We start from the raw sequence: 26258 nt of genomic DNA on the forward strand, positions 1-26258 counted from the left end.
GAACAGCCCTGGATATCAGTTGATGTTTCTCACTGTGTCCAAACAAAGATGAAACAGAAAAAGCCTCAACTCCAAGTCCTGTCAGTCTAACAAACAATACTTTTCTTTCTACCCTGTACTTTTTACATTCTAGGAAAACATGCTTAACTGTCTCATTGCTCCCACATTCACACAAGCCAGAAACATGTTTCCCTACAATGCACAAATAGTAATTTAACCCACAGTGTCCCAACCTCAATCTACACAGTTTAACTGAGTCCCTACGGGACAGAGATGTACAGAAACATATTTTCCTAACTTCAGATTGTATATAAAAGTAGTGTCTACCCCTGACTTCCATTTCCCATCCTCTCTGCCATTCTTTTGTTAAGCCCTCTTTAATTATTTCTCTCAGTTCCACTCTCCCCAATGATACATGGATATCTATTTCTCTTCTTAAACTCTCCTTTGCTATGAGGTCCACCTGCTCATTCCCCCTCACCCCAGCATGCCCGGGAACCCATCAAAAAGTGACGTTACTCGCAAACCCAAATCTAGAAAACACACTCAAGATTTCATTTAGAATGTCAGGATGAGCTTTAGATTTCCCTACTCTTAAAGTTTCAAAAGCAGCTGCAGAATCAGAACAGATAATTACTTCTCTAAAACTGGCTTCCTCAATCCATCATAGAGCCCATTGAATTGCCATTAATTCAGTCGTGAGAACAGAGAACAGATATAGCATCAGAAATGCACCGGCCAATCTTCAACCCAAGCTGCTCCACATACACTCCAAACCCAGCTCTCCCACTAACTGGATCTTTAGATCCATCTGTAAAAACAATCAAAGTGCTCTCACTGATTGAATTAAGATATTCCACTATTCTTGGAGTCACCTCGCGCTTATCTTTTTCCTGAAGAAAAGCAAGCTCAATAAATAGTTCAGGAAGAACCCAATAGGACACAGGTAGCCTTATTGTATGCTCTATAATACCCCCTTGTTCCAAACCCAGCTTCCTAGCCCACTGATTTATAATGACAAAAAATGTGTTATATTTGTTACCATCATCAGCCTCTTGCAACAAACACCTTGCTGGGAAGGTAGGCATCCTTACCTTTGGCAGCTCCGTTAGTAATATCCATATACCTCGAAGTTCTGACCTTACAAAGCTCCCCAGTATTGGGAGCACGGAAATGCCTTTCTGTGCGTAATTTGTTTAAGGCATTGATGCTACCAGAACAGCTGGCCATTGTTAAATGTACTGCACACACTGGTGCTGGGGACCCTATAGCAAAAGGCAATGAGTTGCCGATAGTGTATCCAAACAGTGCAGCCTGTACATCCAAATGCGTAGTGACAGCATCTAAACAGATGCTAGCAAATAGAAAGGTCCTGCCAAACATGAGAGAGGTATGTACATTACAGAGGGACGCCTCTTATATATAAAAATAACTATGGAAACAAGAGGGCTGTGCCATTGATTCAGCACACCCCGCTTGGACAAGTTGGTGTATACGATACATTTTTACCCGTCTTACCCATGCTGGTAAGGAGGGAATGATAGGATAACAAAGGAAATGTGGTGGCAGGCCTCTGAATGTAAAATTTGCCAACGATGTAATCCAGGCAAACCAATTAAGATACCCTCAGGGGTGACGCCAATGCCATCACGATCGTTTGAATGCATACAGATTCATTTTATTGAAATGCCAAGGGCCCAGTGTTATAAATATTGCTTAGTGATTTTTGATTTATTTAGTAGATGGAGTGAAGCTCTACCAACCACTAATAATACTGCTGAAACGACAGTAACATTGTTGTTAATCCCAGCTTTGGCCTACCTACTGTCATAAGCTCAGACAATGGTCCTCATTTTATTGCCACTATTAATAAGGAAAAATGTGCACATTGTAATATCCAACAGCAATTTCACTGTGTACACCACCCACAGGCATCTGGGATGGTGGAAAGAGTCAATGGGGATTGCAAAACAAAATTACCCCGGAGGTAAATCCTTTTTCTGACAAGCAACTATGTTATGAAGGAAAATTCAATGGAGAAATGAGGATGAAGGAAAATTCAATGGAGAAATGAGGATAGGATCTGGTAAACAGAAGTCTTGTCAGAAAAAGGGAAAGTAAATTACAGAGACGTCTTTGAAGATGAAATATTATATATTGCTGGTTAAACAATATTTTGTATATGTACTGCTGGTAAAACAATGTTTTTTGTATATGGAATGTGTAAAATTAGAAGCAATGAGCAAACGTGTGTGTCGCTTTAAGAACAGTTTGTCCTTTAAAATGCAAATAGTCAGACAGGTTATGGTGTGTTAAGAAACAGTCATGAATGTGGGGGGGGCGGAGCTATACTCGAATGATAAAATGTGTTGGTTGATTATAAATCTTTTGAACCAAGTTTAAAAAAGACTCATACTGATTAAAGTGTTAAATGAGATTGGAAATGTCAAAATTACAGAGAAAAAGAAAATGTATTATTGATTACTGATTCTGAGTGAGTTCTTTTGGGAAAGATTGTTTTGATATGCTAACAGAGGTTGTCTTTTTAAAATGCAAATGAAGCAAGATTACTGTTTTCAAGCAAACAAAAAGATGTTGAAGCATGTGCTGTGTGAGGGAAATGAAGGTAGATGAAAAATGGTCTTATGACTTACCAAAGGGGGTTTGAGGGAACTCACAATGAGCGCTGAAAGGTGAGAAGATAAAGTAGATTGGGGAAGAGAACATATTTGGAGAATTGAATATTTAGGTGGGGAGAGCCTCTTCGGATATAATCGGATTAAAGAATAAGTTCACAGGGAAGTGTTAAGAAGGAACTGGAGATACTGAAGGATCAAAGGTAGACAAAAGTGCTGGAGAAACTCAGCTGGTGAACAAGATTTACAACTTTTTATTGATACAGGAAAAGCTGCTGCGTCCACCCCCTGGAGAGTGGGGGGAAGCCACCTACAGGCCCTGGGCAATTAACTAATTATGTATGGTCGGCAATTAACCCATGTCTTGCCAGATCTACATTCCCAGGTTGGAGGAGCTTTCCCAGATGAGCTTTGCCAGATCTACATTCCCAGGTTGGAGGTACACACCTCCTGTTAAACAAGATTGAAGTCAAACATGACAAGCGCAGCAAAGATACCCTGACTACAGACAGTAAGAGGTCTGCAAAGGCCAGTTAAATCTACCTGTTTTTGCCACAACCAAGGCACTGGTGTATTTTTAGGAAACAGTATATTTGTGACAGGGCATTGTTATGTTGCAAATGCAGTGCCACACAAGAGAAGCATGAACCAGTTACACCAGCACACGGGGAATTCCAAGCGAAGCCGAATAAAGGCTGAGCAATTTTTATGATCCTTTTCTTGTCCTATGGTAGTATATTAGTGTCACGTCCGGGGGAGGTTGGTGGCCATTTAAAATGTTTGGAGGGACTTGTGGAACTTGTGTCCACTATGAATTGATTGTGCTACTAGTGTACTATTAATTTGTCTGATGAGATGCTTATGGTCTTTCGTATGTACTCAGCAAGGACTGTAGTTGTTATCAAAATTTTGATAAAAGGATGGAATGATGAAGCCGAATTTTAGTTAAAAATATAAGAAGATATTAAATTGGCTTCTGGGCTAGCTTACAGCTTGTATTTAGTCTCAAATTAGGCTTGCCTCAGGTTGCGGTGTGTGAGATAATAAATCCTATAACATTGTCTCCCAAGTGACAAGCAGAGAGGAGAAGCTAGAGAGATCTCTTTGATGTAAGATGTCATAAACCAAATGGCCAATGTTTATGAGGGACCAAGTGACAGAGGAACCAGGGAAGTAGAAAGATAAAATGTCGTAAACCAAATGGCCAATGTTTTTAGTATATCTTGTACCATGTAAACAAAATGCCTTTGATGTGATGCATTCTGTGGAAACCTTTTCCTGTACCTCTGACCATGACTAATGTCTGTGGAATGTGCTAAGGGGACAAAAAAACCCTATTTAATGCAATGTAATTCTGTTGTTCAGAGAAGTGGATGGAGGACGGTCAAGTGCCTGTATTGGTCACTTGACTGGAGTTCTCCCTCCCTTCCATCGGCCGATAATAAGTAAAGTTTTGAACTGGTCTACCAAACAGTTTGTGTGGTGTCTGTTTATTAAGAAGCGAACCTGTTTAGTTGTTAAGAAAAGTAGCTTTTTCAGCAGTTTATACCCCAGCGGCATGAACATTGACTTCTCCAATTTCCGGTAGCCCTTATTGTCTCCTCCCCCTTCTCAGCTCTCCCTCAGCCCTCTGGCTCCACCTCTTCCTTTCTTCCTCCCCCCCTCCCACCCTACATCAGTTTGAAGAAGGGTTTTGGCCCGAAATGTTGCCTATTTCCTTCGCTCCATAGATGCTGCCGCACCCGCTGAGTTTCTCCAGCACTTTTGTTTATCCCCAATCAGTAACCCGTTCCTGCCTTCTCCCCATATCCCCTGACTGCTATCTTTAAGAGCCCTTTCTAGCTCTCTCTTGAAAGTATCCAGAGAACCGGCCTCCACCGCCCTTTGAGGCAGAGAATTCCACAGACTCACAACTCTGTGTGAAAAAGTTTCCTCACCTCTGTTCTAAATAGCCTACTCCTTATTCTTAAACTGTGGCCCCTGGTTCCAGACTCCTATAACATCGGGAACATTCTTCCTGCCTCGAGCGTGTCCAAACCCTTAATAATCTTATATGTTTCAATAAGATACCCTCTCATCCTTCTAAATTCTAGAGTATACAAGCCCAGCCGCACCATTCTCTCAGCATATGACAGTCCAGCCATCCTGGGAATTAACCTTGTAAACTTACTCTTTACTCCCTCAATAGCAAGAATGTCCTTCCTCATATTATGGACCAAAACTGCACAATACCATGTGACCTAATTTTGCCCACTAATCTCCTGTGTGGGGCCTTATCAATGCTTTCTGAAAGTCCAGGTAGACTACATCCACTAGCTCTCCCTTGGCCATTTCCCTAGTTACATCCTCAACAAATTCCAGAAGATTAGTCAAGCATGATTTCCCTTCGTAAATCCATGCTAACTCGGACCGATCCCATTACTGCTATCCAAACGTGCCGCTATTTCATCTTTTATGATTGACTCCAACGGGTAGCAAACGTAACCCCACTTTTTAAGAAGGGAGGGAGAGAGAAAATGGGGAATTACAGACCAGTTAGTCTAACATCGGTAGTGGGGAAACTGCTAGAGTCAGTTATTAAAGATGGGATAGCAGCACATTTGGAAAGTGGTGAAATCATTGGACAAAGTCAGCATGGATTTATGAAAGGTAAATCATGTCTGACGAATCTTATAGAATTTTTCGAGGATGTAACTAGTAGCGTGGATAGGGGAGAACCAGTGGATGTGGTGTATCTGGACTTCCAGAAGGCTTTCGACAAGGTCCCACATAAAAAATTAGTATACAAACTTAAAGCACAAGGCATTGGGGGTTCAGTATTGATGTGGATAGAGAACTGGCTGGCAAACAGGAAGCAAAGAGTAGGAGTAAACGGGTCCTTTTCACAATGGCAGGCAGTGACTAGTGGGGTACCCCAAGGCTCAGTACTGGGACCCCAGCTATTTACAATATATATTAATGATCTGGATGAGGGAATTGAAGGCAATATCTCCAAGTTTGCGGATGACACTAAGCTGGGGGGCAGTGTTAGCTGTGAGGAGGATGCTAGGAGACTGCAGGGTGACTTGGATAGGCTGGGTGAGTGGGCAAATGTTTGGCAGATGCAGTATAATGTGGATAAATGTGAGGTTATCCATTTTGGTGACAAAAACAGGAAAGCAGACTATTATCTAAATGGTGGCCGATTGGGAAAGGGGGAGATGCAGCGAGACCTGGGTGTCATGGTACACCAGTCATTGAAGGTAGGCATGCAGGTGCAGCAGGCAGTAAAGAAAGCGAATGGTATGTTAGCTTTCATTGCAAAAGGATTTGAGTATAGGAGCAGAGAGGTTCTACTGCAGTTGTACAGGGTCTTGGTGAGACCACACCTGGAGTATTGCGTACAGTTTTGGTCTCCAAATCTGAGGAAGGACATTATTGCCATAGAGGGAGTGCAGAGACGGTTCACCAGACTGATTCCTGGGATGTCAGGACTGTCTTATGAAGAAAGACTGGATAGACTTGGTTTATACTCTCTAGAATTTAGAAGATTGAGAGGGGATCTTATAGAAACTTACAAAATTCTTAAGGGTTGGACAGGCTAGATGCAGGAAGATTGTTCCCGATGTTGGGGAAGTCCAGGACAAGGGGTCACAGCTTAAGGCTAAAGGGGAAATCCTTTAAGACCGAGATGAGAAGAACTTTTTTCACGCAGAGAGTGGTGAATCTCTGGAACTCTCTGCCACAGAGGGTAGTTGAGGCCACTTCATTGGCTATATTTAAGGGGGAGTTAGATGTGGCCCTTGTGGCTAAAGGGATCAGGGGGTATGGAGAGAAGGCAGGTACGGGATACTGAGTTGGATGATCAGCCATGATCATATTGAATGGCGGTGCAGGCTCGAAGGGCCGAATGGCCTACTCCTGGCCTAATTTCTATGTTTCTATGTTTCTATCCTCCCCACCACCGATGTCAGGCTAACCGATCTATAATTCCCTGTTTTCTCTCTCCCGCCTTTCTTAAAATGTGGGATAACATTAGCTACCCTCCAATCCACAGGAACTGATCCTGAATCTACTGAACATTGGAAAATGATCACCAATGCATCAACGATTTCTTGAGCCACTTTCTTAAGTTCCCTGGGATGCAGACCATCAGGCCCTGGGGATTTATCAGCCTTCTGTCTCCAGATGGGAGAGGGGAAAAGAGGGAGTGTCCTTGATTAAGCTGGTGGCCTTGCCGAGGCAGCATGAAATGTAGATGGAAGGGAGGCTGGTTTGTGTGCTGGTCTGGGCTACTTCTACAATTCTTTGCAATTTCAAGTCCTGGTTGGAACTGTTCCCAAACCATGCTGCGATGCATCCCGAGAAAATGCTTCCTACAGAAGTGGCGTAGTTGAGAGTTGTTGGGGACTTGACGAACTTCCAAAGCTGTCTAAGGAAGTAGAGGCGTTGCTGTGCTTTCTTGGCCATTGCTTTGATATGGAAGATCCAGGACACAGAAATTGGCCAGGAGAACAGTCCTGGAACAGATACCCAGAGATGGAACAGGTACCCAAAGTTGGCCAGTACTGATACAAACCCGTAATGGTTGAATTTGAGACTGAGCCTGGAAGGCTGCAACATCAAGGAAGATGACGAGGTGCTGCCCCTATTGCCACGGTTGGGCCACATCAACACAGTGCAGACACTTTGAGATACTTCATCAATGTTATCATCTTCACTCTTGGTGAATGCTTCCACTGCTGCCTTGCAAAGACCCCCTCCACCATATCTTTTCACCTTCCCTCTCCCCTAACTATATCCGTCTGAGGAAGGGTCTCAACCCGAAACGTCACCCATTCCATCCATCCAGAGATGCTGCCTGTCCCGCTGAGTTGCTCCAGCATTTTGTGTCTACGATGTAAACCAGAATCTGTAATTCCTTCCTCCACAAATAGGGATGTGGGTCATGCTAACGTAGTGATGGGGAACTGCAGACAAAGCCTAAAAGTAGAGGCATGGAATGCAGCAGTGACGACACCCAAAGTTCACAAACTTCATTGATTATGTTATTGCGTGCACCCATCTTGTAATAGAAAATTGGATCTACTGTCAACTCAGTTAGACTTGTGAATAATGATTTTATTCTGCAATTAAGACCCAGCGGGTTACCTTTCTGTACAATCCATTCTGTAATCAAGACCTCGTGTTACAGTTTATCAAGTTTCTGTGTAATCTTATCATCTGAGAATGTAAAAGCTGCACCAAAACTCATGCTCAGGAGATCAGCTTCAACAAGGTCTTCTGGTGTGCACCAGTTTTAATAAATCGCCCGTTACTTTGAACACCAACTCGGCGTGGTCCTTCCATTTGCTCCTACAGAAAGGGTAGATAGTCAGAACCTTTCTCCCAGGATGGAAAAAGCAAATATTGGAGGGAGGGCATAGCTTTAAGGTGAGAGGGGGAAAAAGCTTAAAGGAGATGTGCGGAGTATGTTGTTGACACAGAGGGTGATGGGTGCCTGGAACATGGTGGTGGTGGCAAATATGATAGTGGTGTTTAAGAGGCTTTTGGATATGCAGGGAGTGGAGGGATATGGATTATGTACAGGTAAATAAGAGTTGGTTTTGGCGTCATGTTCAGCACAAACCGCCCATTCGGCCCATCAAGTCTACTCCGCTTTTCAATCATGGCTCACCTATCTCTCCATCCTAACCCCATTCTCCTTCCTTCTCCCCATAACCTCTGACACCTTTACTAAGCAAGAATCTATCTATCTATATAATTAAAAGTCTCATCTTGACCACTTCCTGTTTGCACTGTGCTTTGATTTTAGAAAAAATACTACCACATATGGCTGTGATTTTTTTGGCCATCTTACTCAGAGTCCTCCTCCGCTGCGCAGGCCCCGAGTATTTTTCCCATTGATGAAAAATAAAAGACTTATTAGCGTTTTAGAAATCTTGAGATCCTCTCTCCTGTCAATCACTGCCATAAAGGTCACTTCCCTTCTGGTGGGAGGGGGGGAGGGACTATAAAACCCAGAAGTGTGGGCGTGGCTCAGTCTGTCTGCAAGATGGCGAGGGAGAGGTCACGACTCTCTGTCTGAGTTGGGAAACTACAGAACACTGTGAGTATGCAATGTACTCGAATAAATGATTTGTTAGCCCTTAATGAAAATGAAATGAGTTGTTTGGCCTGCCCTGTGCTTGAAACTGCAATGGCAATGGAAATGAAGTGAAAATGCAATGAGCTGTTTGGCTTGAGCCTGCCATGTGCTTGAAAGCAATGGCAATGGCAATGGAAATGTAGTGAAAATGCAATGAGCTGTTTGGCTTGAGCCTGCCCTGTGCTTGAAACTGCAATGGCAATGGAAGTGAAATGAAAATGCAATGAGCTATTCGGCATGACCTGTGCTTGAAACTACAATGCAATTGGAAATTAAATGAAATGAGTTGTTTGGCCTGGCTGATACCACTAATTTCGGCCCACTAGGCCCTTATTAGCCGAGAAACCAGCCCCCCTTACTCAAAATGCCCGTATTAGCCCAGGAGGAGCATTTTGGCCCAAAAGGCCCGTGCCAGGCCAGGAAAAGTCCAGAAAAAGTGCCTTTCACTGAGATTTCACTAAGATTTTTTTTTAAAGATCCCCTTCGGCCCATCAGGCCTGTACTAGCCCAGGAGTCCCTTCGGCCCATAAGTAAATATTCCCCCTGCAAGTATTAAATCTCACCCCAGTATATTTCTCCCTCCCTTCATTTGCTCCCTGTGAGATCCAGGCCAGGATACACTTTCCTCCTTCATTGCTGTGATCTGCAGAAAAAGATGAAAAATGTCTAAAATTGGTTCTCCACCCTCTCCCCCTTCTCTCTCACAGAGTCTCTCACCTGTTTTGGGCAGAATTTCTGGCAGTTTCTGAGCTGCCAACCCACCAGGCCTGAGTGACTGAGCTGCCAGCCCACCAGACCTGAGTGACTGAGCTGCCAACCCACCAGGCCTGAGTGACTGAGCTGCAAGCCCACCAGGCCTGAGTGACTAAGCTGTCAGCACAAGGATCCATTCGGCCCACAATGTCCATACTAGCACTCTGGAAACCCGTCCCTTTGGCCCACAACACCCATACTAGTGTTCCAGAAAGCCGCCCCCACCTCCCCCCCCCACTGGCCAGCAATATGGGAATTGGTGGAGAGGTGGAATATTGCGTTGGGGGACCAGCCCTCCCGTGTGAACTTAGTCTAGTCTCTATCTTAAAAATATCCACTGACGGCCTCCACAGCCTTCTGTGGCAAAGTATTCCACAGATTCACCACACTCTGATGAAATAAATTTATCATCAAAGATCATTATGAGATTTCCTGACACCTGTCTTATTTTACTGGCCTTTTATGTTTATCTTTAGAGATACAGCATGGAAACAGGCCATTCGGCCCACCGAGTTCACACTGACCATTGATCACCCATTCACACTACTTCTATGTTGTCCCACTTTTTCATCCACTCCCTACAACATTTTACAGAGGCCAATTAACTTTCAAACCTGCGGCTGTTAGGGAGGAGGGTGGAAATTGGAGACCATGGAAAAAACCGAATTAGATCACAGGGAGAACGTGCAAACTCCTCACAGACAGCACCCGTAGTCAGGATCAAATCCGGGTGTCTGGCGCTGTGAGGCAGCAACTACTGCACGTCACTGTACCGCCCTATCAAGGCGCCCTGTTTCCGGCTCATTTTGTATGATCCAAGTCCAAAGTTCTTAAAAAATGTAGTCTTAGGAGGTCAGGATCGAACCTGGGTCCCTCCCTGTCACTGTGAGGCAGCAGCTCTACCTGCTGCAACACTTTACCACCATTTTTTTATTTTCATAACAAGAAGCACTCTCTACCTCAGCATCAAAACCTACAACATTTTTCAAGTCTATTACACAACGCCTCAGTCTTCATAAGTGTTAGGAGAAAAATTAGGCCATTTGGCCCATCAAGTCTACTCCGTCAATCAATCACGGCTGATCTATCTCTCCCTCCTGACCCCATTCTCCTGCCTTTTCCCCCATAACCCCTGACACCCGTACTAACCAAGAATCCATCTATCTCTGCCTTAAAAATATCCATTGATGGCGCAATGATCTTGTCTCACGTTCCTGATATCATCCTTGTAAATTTTATTTATTGGGGGTTTTTTGAGCATTGCCAACAAGGCCAGATTGATCACCTATCTTTGAAAAGATTGGCTTGCTCTGCCATTTCAAAGACAAATACATAGCTGTGGGTCTGGACTCAGATATCACCCAGACTTGATCAGAGCTACCTCGATGAGTCCCAACCTGAAACGTCACCTATCCATGTTCTCCAGGAATGCTGTCTGACCTGCTGAGTGACTCCGGCACTTTGTGTATTTTTTTCCAGTTAAGAGAGGCACATTTGTTCCCCTAAACCAGCAAATCCACATGAATCCAGTAGTCAAGATTCAAGAGAGTTTATTGTCATGTGTCCCTGATAGGACAATGAAATTCTTGCTTTGCTTCAGCACAACAAAACATAGTAGGCATTGACTACAAAACAGACCAGTGTGTCTGTTTAGATCTTCTATCTTCTATCTATATTACTAAAAGTCTGTTCTTGACCGGTTTTGGCGATCTGTGCTGCGATTTCCGAGAGAACGCCGCCACCTATGGCCGTCATTTTTGGCCACCTCGCTCGGAGCCCCCCTCCGCCGCATGTGTGCTGAGTATTTTTCCAGTCGATGAAAAATGACAGAGATATTAATGATTTTACTAAATTCCCCATTCTCTCTGCTGTCCCCGCTGGCGGCAGGGGGAATGGACTATAAAACCAGGAAGTGGTGTGCCTCAATTAGTCTGCAAGCTGGAGGAAGGCAGAGGGTCACGTTTCTCTGTGCTGTGAATAACACTGAACACATGTGCACACAACTGTGAGTAAGTACCCTTAATGTTGTTTGAAAATGAAATATGAAAATATGGGTTAAAGTAAAAAAGCACTGCCTGGAAATGGTTTGTTTGGGGGGGTTTGGGTTGAAATAAAAAGGCACTCTCTCTCCCCCCTCCTCTCCTCTTCCCCCCCCCCCCCTCTCCCCCCCCCCTCTCCTCTTCCAATCCCTCCCCCTCTCCTCCTCTCCCCCCCCCTCCTCCTCCCCCCCCCCTCCTTCCCCCCCTCCTCTCCTCTCCACTACGCCCCCTCTCTCTCTCCCCCCTCTCTTTCTCTCCCCCTTTTTTTTCTCCCCCTCCTCCCCTCCATCCCCTCCCCCACCGTCCCTCCCCTAAAAACCCCCTCCCCTCCCCCACACACCCCTACCCCCTTCCCTCCACTGCCCTGCTCCCCACCTCTCCCCCTTCCTGCTCCCCACCTCTCCCCTCCCCTCTCCCCCTCTCCCCCTCCCCTCACCCCCCCTCCCCTCACCTCTCTCCCCCTCACTCTCACCCTCTCTCTCTCCTCCCCTCCTCCCCCCCCTCCACCCCACCTTTCCCCTCTCACCCACCCTCCCCCTTCTCCTCCTCGCCACCCCCCTCTACCTCTTGCCCCTCTATCTGTGTCTCTGCCCCTTCTCTCTCTGCTCTCACTCTCTACCCACCCCCCCTCTCTAGGTTTGACTGCAAGTTGGGGGCTATGCGTCAGTAGATAGGGTGGTTATGGGGTAAAAGGAGCAAATTAATAATAATATAATATCAAGGGGGGGTAATTAGCGTGAGTTGGGGGGGGGGTGATAGTTAGTGTGTGTGACGCTGCATGCCACCTCCCCCCGCACGTTGGAGGAACAGACCCAACGGGTCTGCACTTGGTCTAGTACCATTATATAAATATATACACACATGAATAAATAAACTGATAAAGTGCAAATAACAGATAATGGGCTATTAATGTTCAGAGTCATTCTACATTTGCAATAAATATTGCGATTTGAGCCCAGGTTTTTTCCAATTGTGAATGTTAGTCATCCAGTAATTCCAAACATGTGACCATTACCATGTTTCACAGTAATCTTTTATGCACTTTTTTTGTTAACAAGGCATCTGGAATTTCACACAATGCATCAAATGTGATCTAACCGAGCATTACACGTGGCAAAACGTTTCTATTCCTCATCTCAATCCCTGCTTCTAAAAATAAACCTGATACTCTATTTGCTTTTTTTTTTATAGCCTCATTGATCTGATAGTGATTTATGCCCCTGTGTACGTAGATAGTCAGGCAGACCAGTCACTCATCACTGCTGAGGGAAGGGAGCAAATGTCGCACAATCGTGATCTCTTCTGACCCAGCAAAGATTTCTCCCAATTTTCCTCTCTCTCTATCCCAAGTACAGGGCAGGAAGGGAGTTCATAAGTTTATATGTTATTGGAGCAGAATTTGGTCAATTAAGTCTACTCTGCCATTCAATCATGGCTGATCTATCTTTCACTCTCAACCTCATACTCCTGCATTCACACCATAACTCCAACACCGTTATTAATCAGGAATGAAGAGTAGATCAATTTCCGCCATTGACTTGGTCGTGGCAAAGAATTCCACAGATTCACCACCCTCCAAAAATTCTTCCTCACATCCATTCTAAAGCCACATCCATTTATTCTGATGCTCTGGTATAACCATATAAGCATATAACAATTACAGCACGGAAACAGGCCATCTCGACCCTTCTAGTCCGTGCCGAACACATAATCTCCCCTAGTCCCATATACCTGCGCTCAGACCATAACCCTCCATTCCCTTCCCATCCATATAACTATCCAATTTATTTTTAAATGATAAAAACGAACCTGCCTCCACCACCTTCACTGGAAGCTCATTCCACACAGCTACCACTTTCTGAGTAAAGAAATACCCCCTCATGTTACCCCTAAACTTCAGTCCCTTAATTCTCATGTCATGTCCCCTTGTTTGAATCTTCCCTACTCTCAGTGGGAAAAGCTTTTCCACGTCAACTCTGTCTATCCCTCTCATCATTTTAAAAACCTCTATCAAGTCCCCCCTTAACCTTCTGCGCTCCAAAGAATAAAGCCCTAACTTGTTCAACCTTTCTCTGGTAAATGGCCCTAAACTCTCCCACTCGGAGCCAAGACCCTTTTGGGTAAACGGAGTAAGGAAAAGGTGGATAGAGTATAGAACAGTACAGCTCAGCACAGGAATAGGCCCTTCAGCCCACAATGTTTGTGCCTAACATGATGCCTGTACATGATCCATGTTCCTAGATTCCCTGCACTTCCAAATGCCTCTTAAACCACAATTATTTTTCTCATAAATGTCCAGTCCACTGTCAGTCTATGTGTAGTGGTCATATTGAATAGCCCAGCTGAATGTTTAGTTTTAGTTAAAAATACAATGTGGAAACAGGCCTTTCAGCCCACTGAGTCTGCACCAACCAGCGATCCCCGCACATTAACACTACTCTACACACACTATGGACAATTTACATTTGTAACAAGTTAATTACCCTAAAAACCTGTACGCCTTTGGAGTGTGGGAGGAAACCGAGGATCTCGGAGAAAATCAACCCAGATTACGGGGAGAACGTACAAACTCCGTACAGACAGCACCCGTAGTTGGGATCGAATCTGGGTCTCCGGGGCTGCAAGTGCTGCAAAGCAGCAACTCTAGCGCTGTGCCACCGTGTTGGGGTTGTTCTGTACACAGCCTCAGATTTTGTAGCACAAACTCCAGAGACTGGCAAATCAACCTGCTTCAGTTGGCTCTCCCCAATAGAAAGCAATTGGGTTGACCCTTGGTGGGGGAAGAGAGTCGTTCACCCGGAGTGTCTAGCATCGCAAGTCAGCCTTGGCAAGGAGTTCAACCTTTCACCCTTTGACTTTAAACCTGTCAGCACACATGCCCTTTCCAGAAAGGGTCTCCAGATACAAATTGGAGGACACCCACAACAGCTCATATATACTATCCTCAGTTACGCATCTCCAATATGTTTGCTGTTCCAGATCAATTAAGTGGTACTAATTCGGAGTGAGACCCTTTGTGTTTATTTCAATTCCTATCCTGGTGTTAAGCTTCAGATGTTGCCTTGGGACCTAAAACTGTGAGTTTAATGTCACTCCATATTTGAGCTCTGGGACAGCTTCCTCCCTTCCATTATCAGGCTTCCCGAACAGTCTCCTGTAGGCTCGAGTACAGGCCGAATCACCTGGGCTACATAGTGTAGCGACACCTGGTGGTGGCTTTGGGTAGTCAGACCCTCGGATTGGCTGCACTGGGCGCGGGGGAGGGGGGAGGGGCGATATTCGCGTGCGCTTTTTACCGAGTTGTATCGTTCTAGCTCCACACTTGTGGAAGTAACATCGTGTTTTTGGCCGTCTTACCGACCTGAGTTTATTCGTTGTTTTACAGTTACAAAATAAAACCATTTGAATTCACTCACTGTCTCGACTCTTCCCAGAGGCCATTAGGACTGTAAACTCCTATCTCACCAGGGACTAACTTTACTGTACCATTCTACTGTTTTTTTTCAAATCGCTGTTGTTTTCTTTTTCCTTTTTCTTTCCACCCACAATATGTAATATGTAAAAGAATATGTGATTCTGTTCCATTCTGCTTGTAGTTTGTTTGTTTGTTTGTTTGTTTTTTGCACAAAGTCCGCGAGCATTGCCACTTTTCATTTCACTGCACATCTCGTATGTGTATGTGACGAATAAACTTGACTTGACTCGCCAAAATACAACTCTCACTCTACAATGCTGGGTTCTGCACTTTGTATTCTTGGTTCTTGGTTTCTTGGTCCTCCAAAATATTCCAAATGGAATTTAAACTGGAGGTGGTGAAGGGAGGGGCTTAAGCCAGAAAGGGTTATTGGGAAGAAAGAGCTACTTTAAATTTAGTTGCATCTGGTTGGGTAACTATAGTTGGGTGGAGATTATTCCATGCTTTAATTGTGCGGGGGAAGAATGAATTGCTGTATACATCTGTCTTTGTAGCTGGGATCACAAATTGGATCGAATGCCCTCGTCTGCTCCTAATTGGTTTGGGTTTGGTGTAGGCCTTGTAGTCTACAATGTCGAGCTGACCATTTAACATTTTGTAAAAACAGGTCAAACGGTGAGCTTCCCGTCTGTCTTGGAGAGGTATTATAGTGCAGTTTATTGTCACGTGTACCGAGGTACAGTGAAAAGTTATATCATCCCCTTTGTTTAGTATAGTTTAGAGATACAGTGCGGAAACAGGACCTTTGGCCCACCGGGTCCGCTCTGACCAGCGACCCCCACACATTGACTATACACACTGGGAACAGTTTTCACATTTAGCAAGCTAATTAACCAATAAACCTGTAAGTCTTTATTCTACCTATTGATTTGACTGTATTTATGTACAATATGATCTGATCTAATCGGGTTAACATGCAAAACAAAGCTTTTCACTGTACCTCGGTACACACGACTAGTATAATAAACCCGATCAATAAACAAATCTCACCTGAAAGTGCAGCAGAGATAGTTCGCTGCAGCATAGTGGAGCAGATGAGATATTAAACTGAGACTTTACCTGCTCTTTAACATGGGGGCAAGTTATCTCATGATGTGTTATTCTGAAGAAAAGGGTGTCTTGTGAAGTGAGACTTCTGATGATGCTTCTTATTGCTTCAGATCCATTTTCTTAAGTGCTCCAGTCCACAGTTTCTCTCTCCCTCACTCTTTCACTTCCTGCAACTAGTTCCAACATGGCGCTGTAGGCAGAGGAGCTCATCGGGAAAAAGGTTCATGATTTCACTCTAATCATTTGAAATGGGGGTGGTTATTGCTTCAGCTTGAAATGCAAACACTGCAAGATTGCTTCAGTAGTTTTAGTCTGGTTAGGCTTTTCAAGCAGAACAAAAGTCCTTGTGCATGTGTGGGAGAGGGAGGGAGGGAGGGAGAGAGAGGGAGAGGTGGAGGGGGAACGAAAGCAAAAGACTAAATTGCTGTGTGTAGGAAGGAACTGCAGATGCTGGTTTAAATCGAAGATAGAAACTACACATGCAAAAGTGCTATTCTTTACTTAAATAGAAAAGGAAAATATTATTGCAACATTTTTGCCTTTAAGTTATGCAACAGCCTGATGAGACAATTTTTCAACAAGAGCCGAAGATCTAGAATTATCCCCCCCCCCAAACCTCTCCATCTCTTTCCTTCTTAAAAGATGTTCTTCAAACACAAGTTTATGATCAAGACCGCCCGAGATAGCTGTGTACGAAAGAACTGCAAATGCTGGTTTAAATCGAAGATAGTCACAAAACTCAGTGGGACAGGCAGCATCTCTGAAGACGGAAGAAGGGTCTCGACACGAAATGTCACCCATTCCTTCTCTCCAGAGATGCTGCCTGCCCCGCTGAGTTACTCCAGCATTGTGTTTCTGCCCGAGATACCTGTTTGACAAACTCTTCGACAAAACACTTTGTGACTTTCTGCACTTTCTGCGACTTTCTGCACTTGTGCATTTATCCCAGATAGCCCATGATATTTATTCATAAATATCCTTTGGGTGGTGTAATTGGAGGAAAGGAAGTGTAAATAGATTTAAACTTTATTATAGGTAGACAAAAATGCTGGAGAAACTCAGCGGGTGAGGCAACATCTATGGAGCGAAGGAAATAGGCAACGTTTCGGCCCGAAACGTTGCCTATTTCCTTCGCTCCATAGATGCTGCCTCACCCGCTGAGTTTCTCTAGCATTTTTGTCCACCTTCGATTTTCCAGCATCTGAAGTTCCTTCTTAAAGTTTATTATCCCTGCGTTCTGCATCTCATATTGTTGGAGCCAGCATGTATTTCGCTTTCGGTTGCGACCAATACATAAATCAGTGCATTTGGATAATTACTGGAGACAGAAAACTATTAAGAAATCGTTTCAATTATGATCATTGTCTATTTTATAACTTTTCTTGTCTACTTTGGTCAACCAATTGCTTCTCTGTCAGAGACACAAAGAACTGTAGATGCTGGAATTTTGAAGAAAACACCGAGTGCTGGAGGAACTCAGCGGGCCAGGCAGCCTTTGTGGAGGGAATGCTCCCCGCTCATCATTACTCCCTGCTCATCATTACTCCCCGCTCAGCATTACTCCCCGCTCATCATTACTCCCCACTCATCATTACTCCCCACTCATCATTACTCCCCACTCATCATTACTCCCCGCTCATCATTACTCCCTGCTCATCATTACTCCCTGCTCATCATTACTCCCCGCCCATTATTACTCCAGGCTCAGATTTACTCCCGACTCAGCATTACTCCCCACTCATCATTACTCCCCACTCATCATTACTCCCCGCTCATCATTACTCCCTGCTCATCATTACTCCCCGCTCATCATTACTCCCCGCTGATCATTACTCCCCACTCAGCAGAACACCTCACAGACACCACGTTGCTGTTGGTGGGATCTTGCTGTGCGCAAAATGTCTGCCTTTCCTTTACAATTAGGGGCACCAGTTTAAGAGCATATGTTCTCTGCAGGATTTTGAAAAAAACTCACTTGCCCCCTTTTGCAAAGAAGGTGTTGCCAAGTCTTAAGGGCCTCTGCTATAGGGAGAGATTTGGAAGTTTAGGACTTTATTTCTTGGCGTGCAGGAGACTGTGGTCTTATAGAGGTGTATAATATCAAGAGGGGAGTAAGTAGGGTAAATACACAGACTTTTTCACAGTCTTTCAAGGAAAAGAGGGCGCAGTGGAAAGATTTAAATAGAAATTTAGGGGTACCATTTTCACTCAGGGAGGTGGGTATATGGAACGAGCTGCAGAGGAATTAGAGGCAGGTACTCTAACAACAATTAAAAGACATTTGGACAGTTGCTTGGATAGGAAAGGTTTCGAAGGATGTGGGTCAAGCACATACAAATGAGACTGGCTTGGATGGGGCACATTGGTTGGCATAGATCAGTTGGGCCAAAGGGCCTCTTTCTATGCTGTATAACTCTCTGATGTGTGAAGGGCTGTAGTAAGGTAAAAATGCAGGTATTCCCGATGAAAGGTTGTAAGTGTTAAACATCTCTCCGTCTCTTTCTGCAGATGATGCCTGGCCAGTGAGAATTTACAAAATTCCCTCGTTTTATTCTTGTTAATATTGCAGTCAGTCGCAATAAACCTGCACTTGAAATGCCTACTGACTGGTTCTGTCACATTTCTCAGAGAGTTGGCAGAGATACTGCATTTTCTAGATTTTTAGATTTCCATTATCCGCAGTTTAAAAAAAAAAAAGTGGTTTTAAATGCAACTACTGGATAACATGTGTAGCAAGGAAAAAGCTGGAGTAACTCAGTGGGACAGGCAGCAGCATCTCTGGAAAGAAGGAATGGGTGACGTTTCCAAATGTTCTCCAGAGATGCTGCCTGTCCCGTTGAGGCATCCCAGCTTTTTGTGTCTATCCACTGGATAACATGGTTGGCCTTTACTGTATCCAAAAAGACACAAAGTGCTGGAGTAACTTAGCAGGTCAGGTAGCATCTCTGGAGGACATGGATAGGTGACATTTTGGGGCTTGACCCTTCTTCAGGGTCAAAACCATTGTTTCTGAATTAACAATGTCACTCTCCATCCTAATGAAGAACTCAACCATATTATGGTCACTCTTGCCCAAGGGGGCACGCACAACAAGACTACTAACTAACCCTTCCTCATTACTTTAGACTGGGTATTGAGTAATGAGGAAGGGTTAGTTAGTAGTCTTGTTGTGCGTGGCCCCTTGGGCAAGAGTGACCATAATATGGTTGAGTTCTTCATTAGGATGGAGAGTGACATTGTTAATTCAGAAACAATGGTTTTGAACTTAAAGAAAGGTAACTTTGAGGGTATGAGACGTGAATTGGCCAAGATTGACTGGCAATTAATTCTAAAAGGGTTGACGGTGGATATGCAATGGAAGGCATTTAAAGACTGCATGGATGAACTACAAAAATTGTTCATCCCAGTTTGGCAAAAGAATAAATCAGGGAAGGTAGTGCATCCATGGATAACAAGGGAAATCAGGGATAGTATCAAAGCAAAGGATGATGCGTACAAACTAGCCAGAAAAAGCAGCATACCGGAGGACTGGGAGAAATTCAGAGACCAGCAGAGGAGGACGAAGGGCTTAATTAGAAAAGGAAAAATGGATTATGAAAGAAAACTGGCAGTGAACATAAAATCTGACTGCAAAAGTTTTTATAGATATGTGAAAAGAAAGAGATTAGTAAAAACAAATGTAGGTCCCTTGCAGTCAGAAACAGGTGAGTTGATCATGGGGAACCAGGATATGGCGGACCAATTGAATAACTACTTTGGTTCCGTCTTCACTAAGGAAGACATAAATGATCTGCCGGAAATAGCAGGGGCCCGCGAGGAATTGAGTGAAATCCAGGTTAGTCGGGAAGTGGTGTTGGGTAAATTGAATGGATTAAAGGCCGATAAATCCCCAGGGCCAGATAGGCTGCATCCCAGAGTACTTAAGGAAGTAGCTCCAGAAATAGTGGATGCATTAGTAATAATCTTTCAAAACTCCTTAGATTCTGGAGTAGTTCCAGAGGATTGGCGGGTAGCAAACGTAACCCCACTTTTTAAGAAGGGAGGGAGAGAGAAAACGGGGAATTACAGACCAGTTAGCCTAACATCGGTAGTGGGGAAACTGCTAGAGTCAGTTATTAAAGATGGGATAGCAGCACATTTAGAAAGTGGTGAAATCATTGGACAAAGTCAGCATGGATTTACGAAAGGTAAATCATGTCTGACGAATCTTATAAAATTTTTCAAGGATGTAACTAGTAGCGTGGATAGGGGAGAACCAGTGGATGTGGTGTATCTGGACTTCCAGAAGGCTTTCGACAAGGTCCCACATAAGAGATTAGTATACAAACTTAAAGCACATGGCATTGGGGGTTCAGTATTGATGTGGATAGAGAACTGGCTGGCAAACAGGAAGCAAAGAGTAGGAGTAAACGGGTCCTTTTCACAATGGCAGGCAGTGACTAGTGGGGTACCGCAAGGCTCAGTACTGGGACCCCAGCTATTTACAATATATATTAATGATCTGGAGGAGGGAATTGAAGGCAATATCTCCAAGTTTGCGGATGACACTAAGCTGGGGGGCAGTGTTAGGTGTGAGGAGGATGCTAGGAGACTGCAAGGTGACTTGGATAGGCTGGGTGAGTGGGCAAATGTTTGGCAGATGCAGTTTAATGTGGATAAATGTGAGGTTATCCATTTTGGTGGCAAAAACGGGAAAGCAGATTATTATCTAAACGGTGGCCGATTGGGAAACGGGGAGATGCAGCGAGACCTGGGTGTCATGGTACACCAGTCATTGAAGGTAGGCATGCAGGTGCAGCAGGCAGTAAAGAAAGCGAATGGCATGTTGGCCTTCATAGCAAGAGGATTTGAGTATAGGAGCAGGGAGGTTCTACTGCAGTTGTATAGGGTCTTGGTGAGACCACACCTGGAGTATTGCGTGCAGTTTTGGTCTCCAAATCTGAGGAAGGACATTATTGCCATAGAGGGAGTGCAGAGAAGGTTCACCAGACTGATTCCTGGGATGTCAGGACTGTCTTATGAAGAAAGACTAGATAGACTTGGTTTATACTCTCTAGAGTTTAGGAGATTGAGAGGGGATCTTATAGAAACTTATAAAATTCTTAAGGGGTTGGACAGGCTAGATGCAGGAAGATTGTTTCCGATGTTGGGGAAGTCCAAGACAAGGGGTCACAGCTTAAGGATAAGGGGGAAATCCTTTAAAACCGAGATGAGGAGAACTTTTTTCAGACAGAGAGTGGTGAATCTCTGGAACTCTCTGCCACAGAGGGTAGTTGAGGCCAGTTCATTGGCTATATTTAAGAGGGAGTTAGATGTGGCCCTTGTGGCCAAGAGGATCAGAGGGTATGGAGAAAAGGCAGGTACGGGATACTGAGTTGGATGATCAGCCATGATCATATTAAATGGCGGTGCAGGCTCGAAGGGCCGAATGGCCTACTCCTGCACCTAATTTCTATGTTTCTATGTTCAGACATTGTGTCCCTTTTGTACATTAACCAGATCTGCAGTTCTTTGTTTCTGCTTTATTGTAGACAGACAGATTCCGAAGTCAGGGGATGTGCATAAATATCAGAGATGAGGAATGTCCCCAACACCATTTTGTGTTTTGCAGCCACTTCTGGAGGATGTGAACGCTGCCACTTGGATATTTCCAGCCCCAGATTCCCCTTAAAGATCTCCCTGCCTGAAAACACCAGGAAGTCAAACAAGAGCGGCTGCGGCGGAAGCTGATGTGGGTAAGGTGCAAATGCTGGCAACAGTCCGCCCCTTGTGAAATGTGAAGCATTACCGAAGCTGTTTAATCCAGTGGTTTGCAGACTGCACGGGAGCCTGTCCTTGCAGACGGAACTACTGGTGCTGGTATCGTGCCACTGGTCGGAAACTCTTGCACTTCAGTGTTAAAGGTGACACGCACTCACACTCTCCCACTCTCTCCCTCCCTCTCTCCCTCCCTCTCTCTCTGTATCTCACTTTCTCTGCCTCCCACTCTCTGCCTCTCCCACCCTCCTTCTCCCTCTCCCTCTTTTCCCTCTCTCCCTCCCTCCCTCTCCTCCTCTCTTTCTGTGTTCCCTCTCCCTCCCTCTCTCTTTCTCACTTTCCCTGTCCTTCTTTCTCTCTCTGCCACCCTCTCTCCCTCTTTCCCTCTCTCCCCCCCAACCTCCCTCTCTCTCCCACTCTCCCTCCCTCACTTTCTCCCTCCATCTGTCGGTCTTTTACCCTTAGGGGAATCAGAAACTAGTGGTCATAGGTTTGAGGTATGAGGGGAAAGATTTAATAGGAACATGAGGGGCAACTTTTTCACAGAGGGTGGTGGCTATATGGAATGTGCTGACTGAAGAGGTAGTTGAGGCAAGTACTATAACAACATTCAAAAGTCATTTGGACTGGTACATGGATAGGAAAGCTTTTGGGAGATATGAGCCAAACACGGGTAATGGGTTGAGCAAATATGGGTATGGTTGATATGGATGAGGGCTTCTTTCCATTATATATGACTATTTTTTAGGTTGTAAACCTTTGGAGAAAATTCCACATTGATATTAAGGTGGCAGATCGCCCACTCCTGTTGTCAGATGCCCGTTTAAATGAAGACTCGGACATAAGGAACTGCATATGCTGGAATCTTGTCTAGAACGCAAAGTGCTGGAGTAACTCAGAGCCAGGCAACTCTCTGGATCTCATGGATAGGGTATGTTTGGCATCTGTGGGATCCTGACCCGATAGGTCACCTGAGGTCACTCATGTTTACCTGAGATGCTGCCTGACCTGCTGGGTTACTCCAGCACTTTGTGTTCTATCTGTATGAATTAGCCTGGGAAATGTCAATATCCCAGCTTGGCACGGTGACTCCGCGGTAGAGTTGCTGCCTCACAGCGCCAGAGAGCTGGGTTTGATCCTGACTACGGGTGCCGTCTGTACGTAGGTTTCCTGCGTTGGTTTTCTCCGAGATTTTCTGTTTCCTCCCACCCTCCAAAGATGCACAGGTTTGCAGGTTAATTGGCTTGGTAAAATTGTAAATTGTCCCTAGTGGTTGCAGGATAGTGTTGGTGTGCGGGGATCGCTGGTCGTCGCGGGCTCGGTGGGCCGAAGGGCCTGTTTCTTAGCTGTAGCGCTAAACGAGAACCTTTAGCAGGATGGCAGCTGCTATTGCAGAACTATTTTCAGTGCCTGATAGAACGATGGTGAGTTGCCAGCAGCAACCTGATCTGTTTTTCAGAATGATGCCCTTCTAGCTTCACTTCCAGGTCATCTGGGAGCAAGGGCCTACTGCATTGGAAAGGACAGCAGAAACTCGGAGTGCATATTCCTTGTTTCTGATGAAGCCGAATTTTAGTTAAAAATATAAGAAGATATTAAATTGGCTTCTGGGCTAGCTTACAGCTTATATTTAGTGTCAAATTCGGCTTGCCTTAGGTTGCGGTGTGTGTGAGATAATAAATCCTATAACATTGTCTCCCAAGTGAGGAAGTGACAGAGAGGAAGAGAGACATAGCTACATCTTTGAAGTAAGATGCCATAAAGCAAATGACCAATGTTTATGGGGGAGGAGGCAATAAAGGAAGAGAGAAATAACTAGTCACATCTTTGTAAACAAATGGCCTATGTTTATGAGGGACCAAGTGACAGAGAGGAAGCAGCGAAAAGAGCTAGGGTGATCTCTTTGGAGATAAAATGACCTAAAGCAAATGGCCAATGTTTTTAGTATATCTTGTACCATGTAAACAAAAGGCCTTTGATGTGATGCATTCTGTGGAAAACTTTTCCTGTACCTCTGACCTTGACTAATGTCTGTGGAATGTGCTAAGGGGACAAAAAAACCCTATTTAAGGCAATGTAATTCTGTTGTTCAGAGAAGGGCACCGAGGGCAGTTGAGTGTCTACATTGGTCACTTAGCTGGAATGCTCGCTCCCTTCCATCGGCCAATGTTAAGTAAAGTTTTGAACTGGTCTACCAAACAGTTTGTGTGGTGTCTGTTTATTAAGAAGCGAACCTGGTTTAGTAGTTATAAAAGTAGCTTTTTCATTTCCACATTGATGGACTGCCGTACTTTCTTGCAGGCATAAGCATTACACTGGGAGCCAAAAACCTTGCAGGTCAAAAGTAATTACTTCATGTGGTGTTTGGAATCGGCAACAAACGAGGAAGAAACAGAATAAAAAAAGGTAGGCCTTAAATGTTTTGGGTTAAATGGTTTGAAGACTTGTAGCCTTTTACCAAACTCAATGACAACAGTACATTTTTAAACCAGGGTTAACAGTTGAGACTGTTCAAAATTCTGCGGCTGGGAACGAATATCATCTCAATTGAAACTTTTTACTTTGTGATCATATTAATATTTGACCAAGATTTAATTTTGACCATTTTCCTTTGTTCAAAACTCATATCCAGAATCACAGTCAAGTCACTGTCTGGCACAGTCAGTCACTAATGTGAGCAGTCCCCCAGGGAAAATGAACCTCATCTGGAACACTCTTTAAATTTAGCCTGGTGTGAAATTCAAGGCCTCCTCTCCAATACGAATGTTTGAATAAAAGTCTTAAGAAATCTAACCCCGAGTCTACAAGAGTTGTAAAATGGTTCACATTGTGTTTCCAACATGCTAACTCCCTTAAACAAATCCACTCTTGTTCGGAAAATAGTTCAAATTATCAGTGAATTTGGCATGGAGTGGAGCAGTGATTTTTGTGAGATCAGCTTAGCCTACGCTGCTTCAAGTAACATTTATTTATTTATTTATTTATTTATTTATTTAAAAAAAATTATTAGAAGTACGGTAAGTTACAATAATACACAACACATATGTCTTAATACATTTTTTGTACCGCTTCATTTTTTGAGCTTTAAGAAAAAGATAGAAGTAAAGGAAGTAAGGAAAGTGCGCAAGAGTCGTGGAGGTGCAGGAGAGTGTTGGGAAAAGAAAGCCCCTTAGAAAAGAAGTTAGAGAAGGAAGTAAAGAAAGAAAGTAGACCCTAGAAAAGAAGGAAAAAGAAAGTAGAAACAATCGCTCTATTATAACATTAAACTCCGCAGAAAGGGGACTACCAACCAAGTCTGTTTTGTTGTTTTACCCCCCGTTGCCAGATCCTGATACCATTTATTTATCTATTTATTTATTTATTTATTTATTAAATTACTATTGCGCCTCATGCTTGTAATAGTTCCAAAAACGTAGACCACGTCTTTTGGAATTGGTCTGCTTTACCTGCTAAGAGGAATCTCATCTCTTCCAGATGTAGTGTTTCAAACATATTTGATATCCACATTTTTATTGTTGGTGTGGGCGCATTTTTCCAGAATTTAAGGAAGCAATGAAGACAAAGGCGGAATCAGCTAATCTAATATCGTACCTATATAACATCATCTTAAACATAGAAATACCCACAACTGATGGAATTAGAAGAGACTGGGAACAAGAATTAGCTATAAACATTTCAAAAGAGAGCTGGGATAATCACTTACTACAGGTGCATAAATGTTCGATCAACGTACGACATACTCTCATCCAATTCAAAACATTATATAGACTATATTATTCAAAAACTAAAATAAATAAACTCTTCCCTAATGTCTCACCCATCTGTGATAAATGTCTGTGTCAAGAAGCTACCATAGCGCATTCTTTTGTTTTTTGTACAAAAATCCAAACATTCTGGAATGAAATATTCGACATCTTTACAAAATTAATCAAAATAAAACTGGTACCAAAACCAGAATGGATCATTTTTGGAATATCGGAAGGTAACCCTGAACTAAACGTGTTTCAGAAGAATTTACTCAATTACTGGCTAATAATGGGAAAAAAGCTCAAGTAACATTTTTGAAGCAGGAACAAACTAGAATAAAGAGCAGACTAGAACGTGAGAAAATCAAGTGAGATATACAAAGTGTATATTAAAAATGAATTAAAAATGTGGATTTTCTATATCTGTTGGTTGGAAAAGTTTACAATGTTGTAATTCTGGTAAATTATCACACGGGCAATTTTCTTTTTGTTTGACATGTTTATGGTTTTCATAAATGTAAATGTTTCTAGAGGTGTCAAGGGCAGTATAGCAAGAAAGTGGACAAACCAAAGAAGTGGCACCAGAAAGAAACGTCATTTATTTTCGCCCCTGAGTGAGGCAATGTTAGGAAATACATGGAGGGAGATTCAACGTAAGAAAAAAATTGCATTAAA

General features: G+C 43.8%; 2 protein-coding genes across 4 annotated transcripts in view; one reads left to right on the plus strand and one right to left on the minus strand.

The window, feature by feature from the left end:
- Positions 1 to 16212, minus strand: part of LOC129711738 (uncharacterized) — a 40070-nt gene extending 23858 nt beyond the window's left edge. For 2 of the 3 annotated variants that reach the window (XM_055659638.1, XM_055659637.1), the window contains exon 1: positions 16021 to 16069. In XM_055659638.1, the coding sequence (XP_055515613.1) occupies positions 16021 to 16054 (34 nt within the window). In that variant the 5' untranslated portion in view covers positions 16055 to 16069. Of the gene's footprint in view, positions 1 to 16020; positions 16070 to 16089 lie in introns of those variants that run through there. The other variant, XM_055659640.1, reaches the window with a different exon arrangement.
- Positions 16184 to 26258, plus strand: part of nmnat1 (nicotinamide nucleotide adenylyltransferase 1) — a 57977-nt gene continuing 47902 nt past the window's right edge. The window contains exons 1-3 of the mRNA XM_055659020.1: positions 16184 to 16300; positions 21692 to 21815; positions 24139 to 24243. The gene's annotated coding sequence lies outside the window, so the exon portion shown is untranslated. The remainder of the gene's footprint in view (positions 16301 to 21691; positions 21816 to 24138; positions 24244 to 26258) is intronic.

This window comes from Leucoraja erinacea, chromosome 30, assembly GCF_028641065.1.
Source record: "Leucoraja erinacea ecotype New England chromosome 30, Leri_hhj_1, whole genome shotgun sequence".
Classification (NCBI taxonomy): domain Eukaryota; kingdom Metazoa; phylum Chordata; class Chondrichthyes; order Rajiformes; family Rajidae; genus Leucoraja; species Leucoraja erinaceus.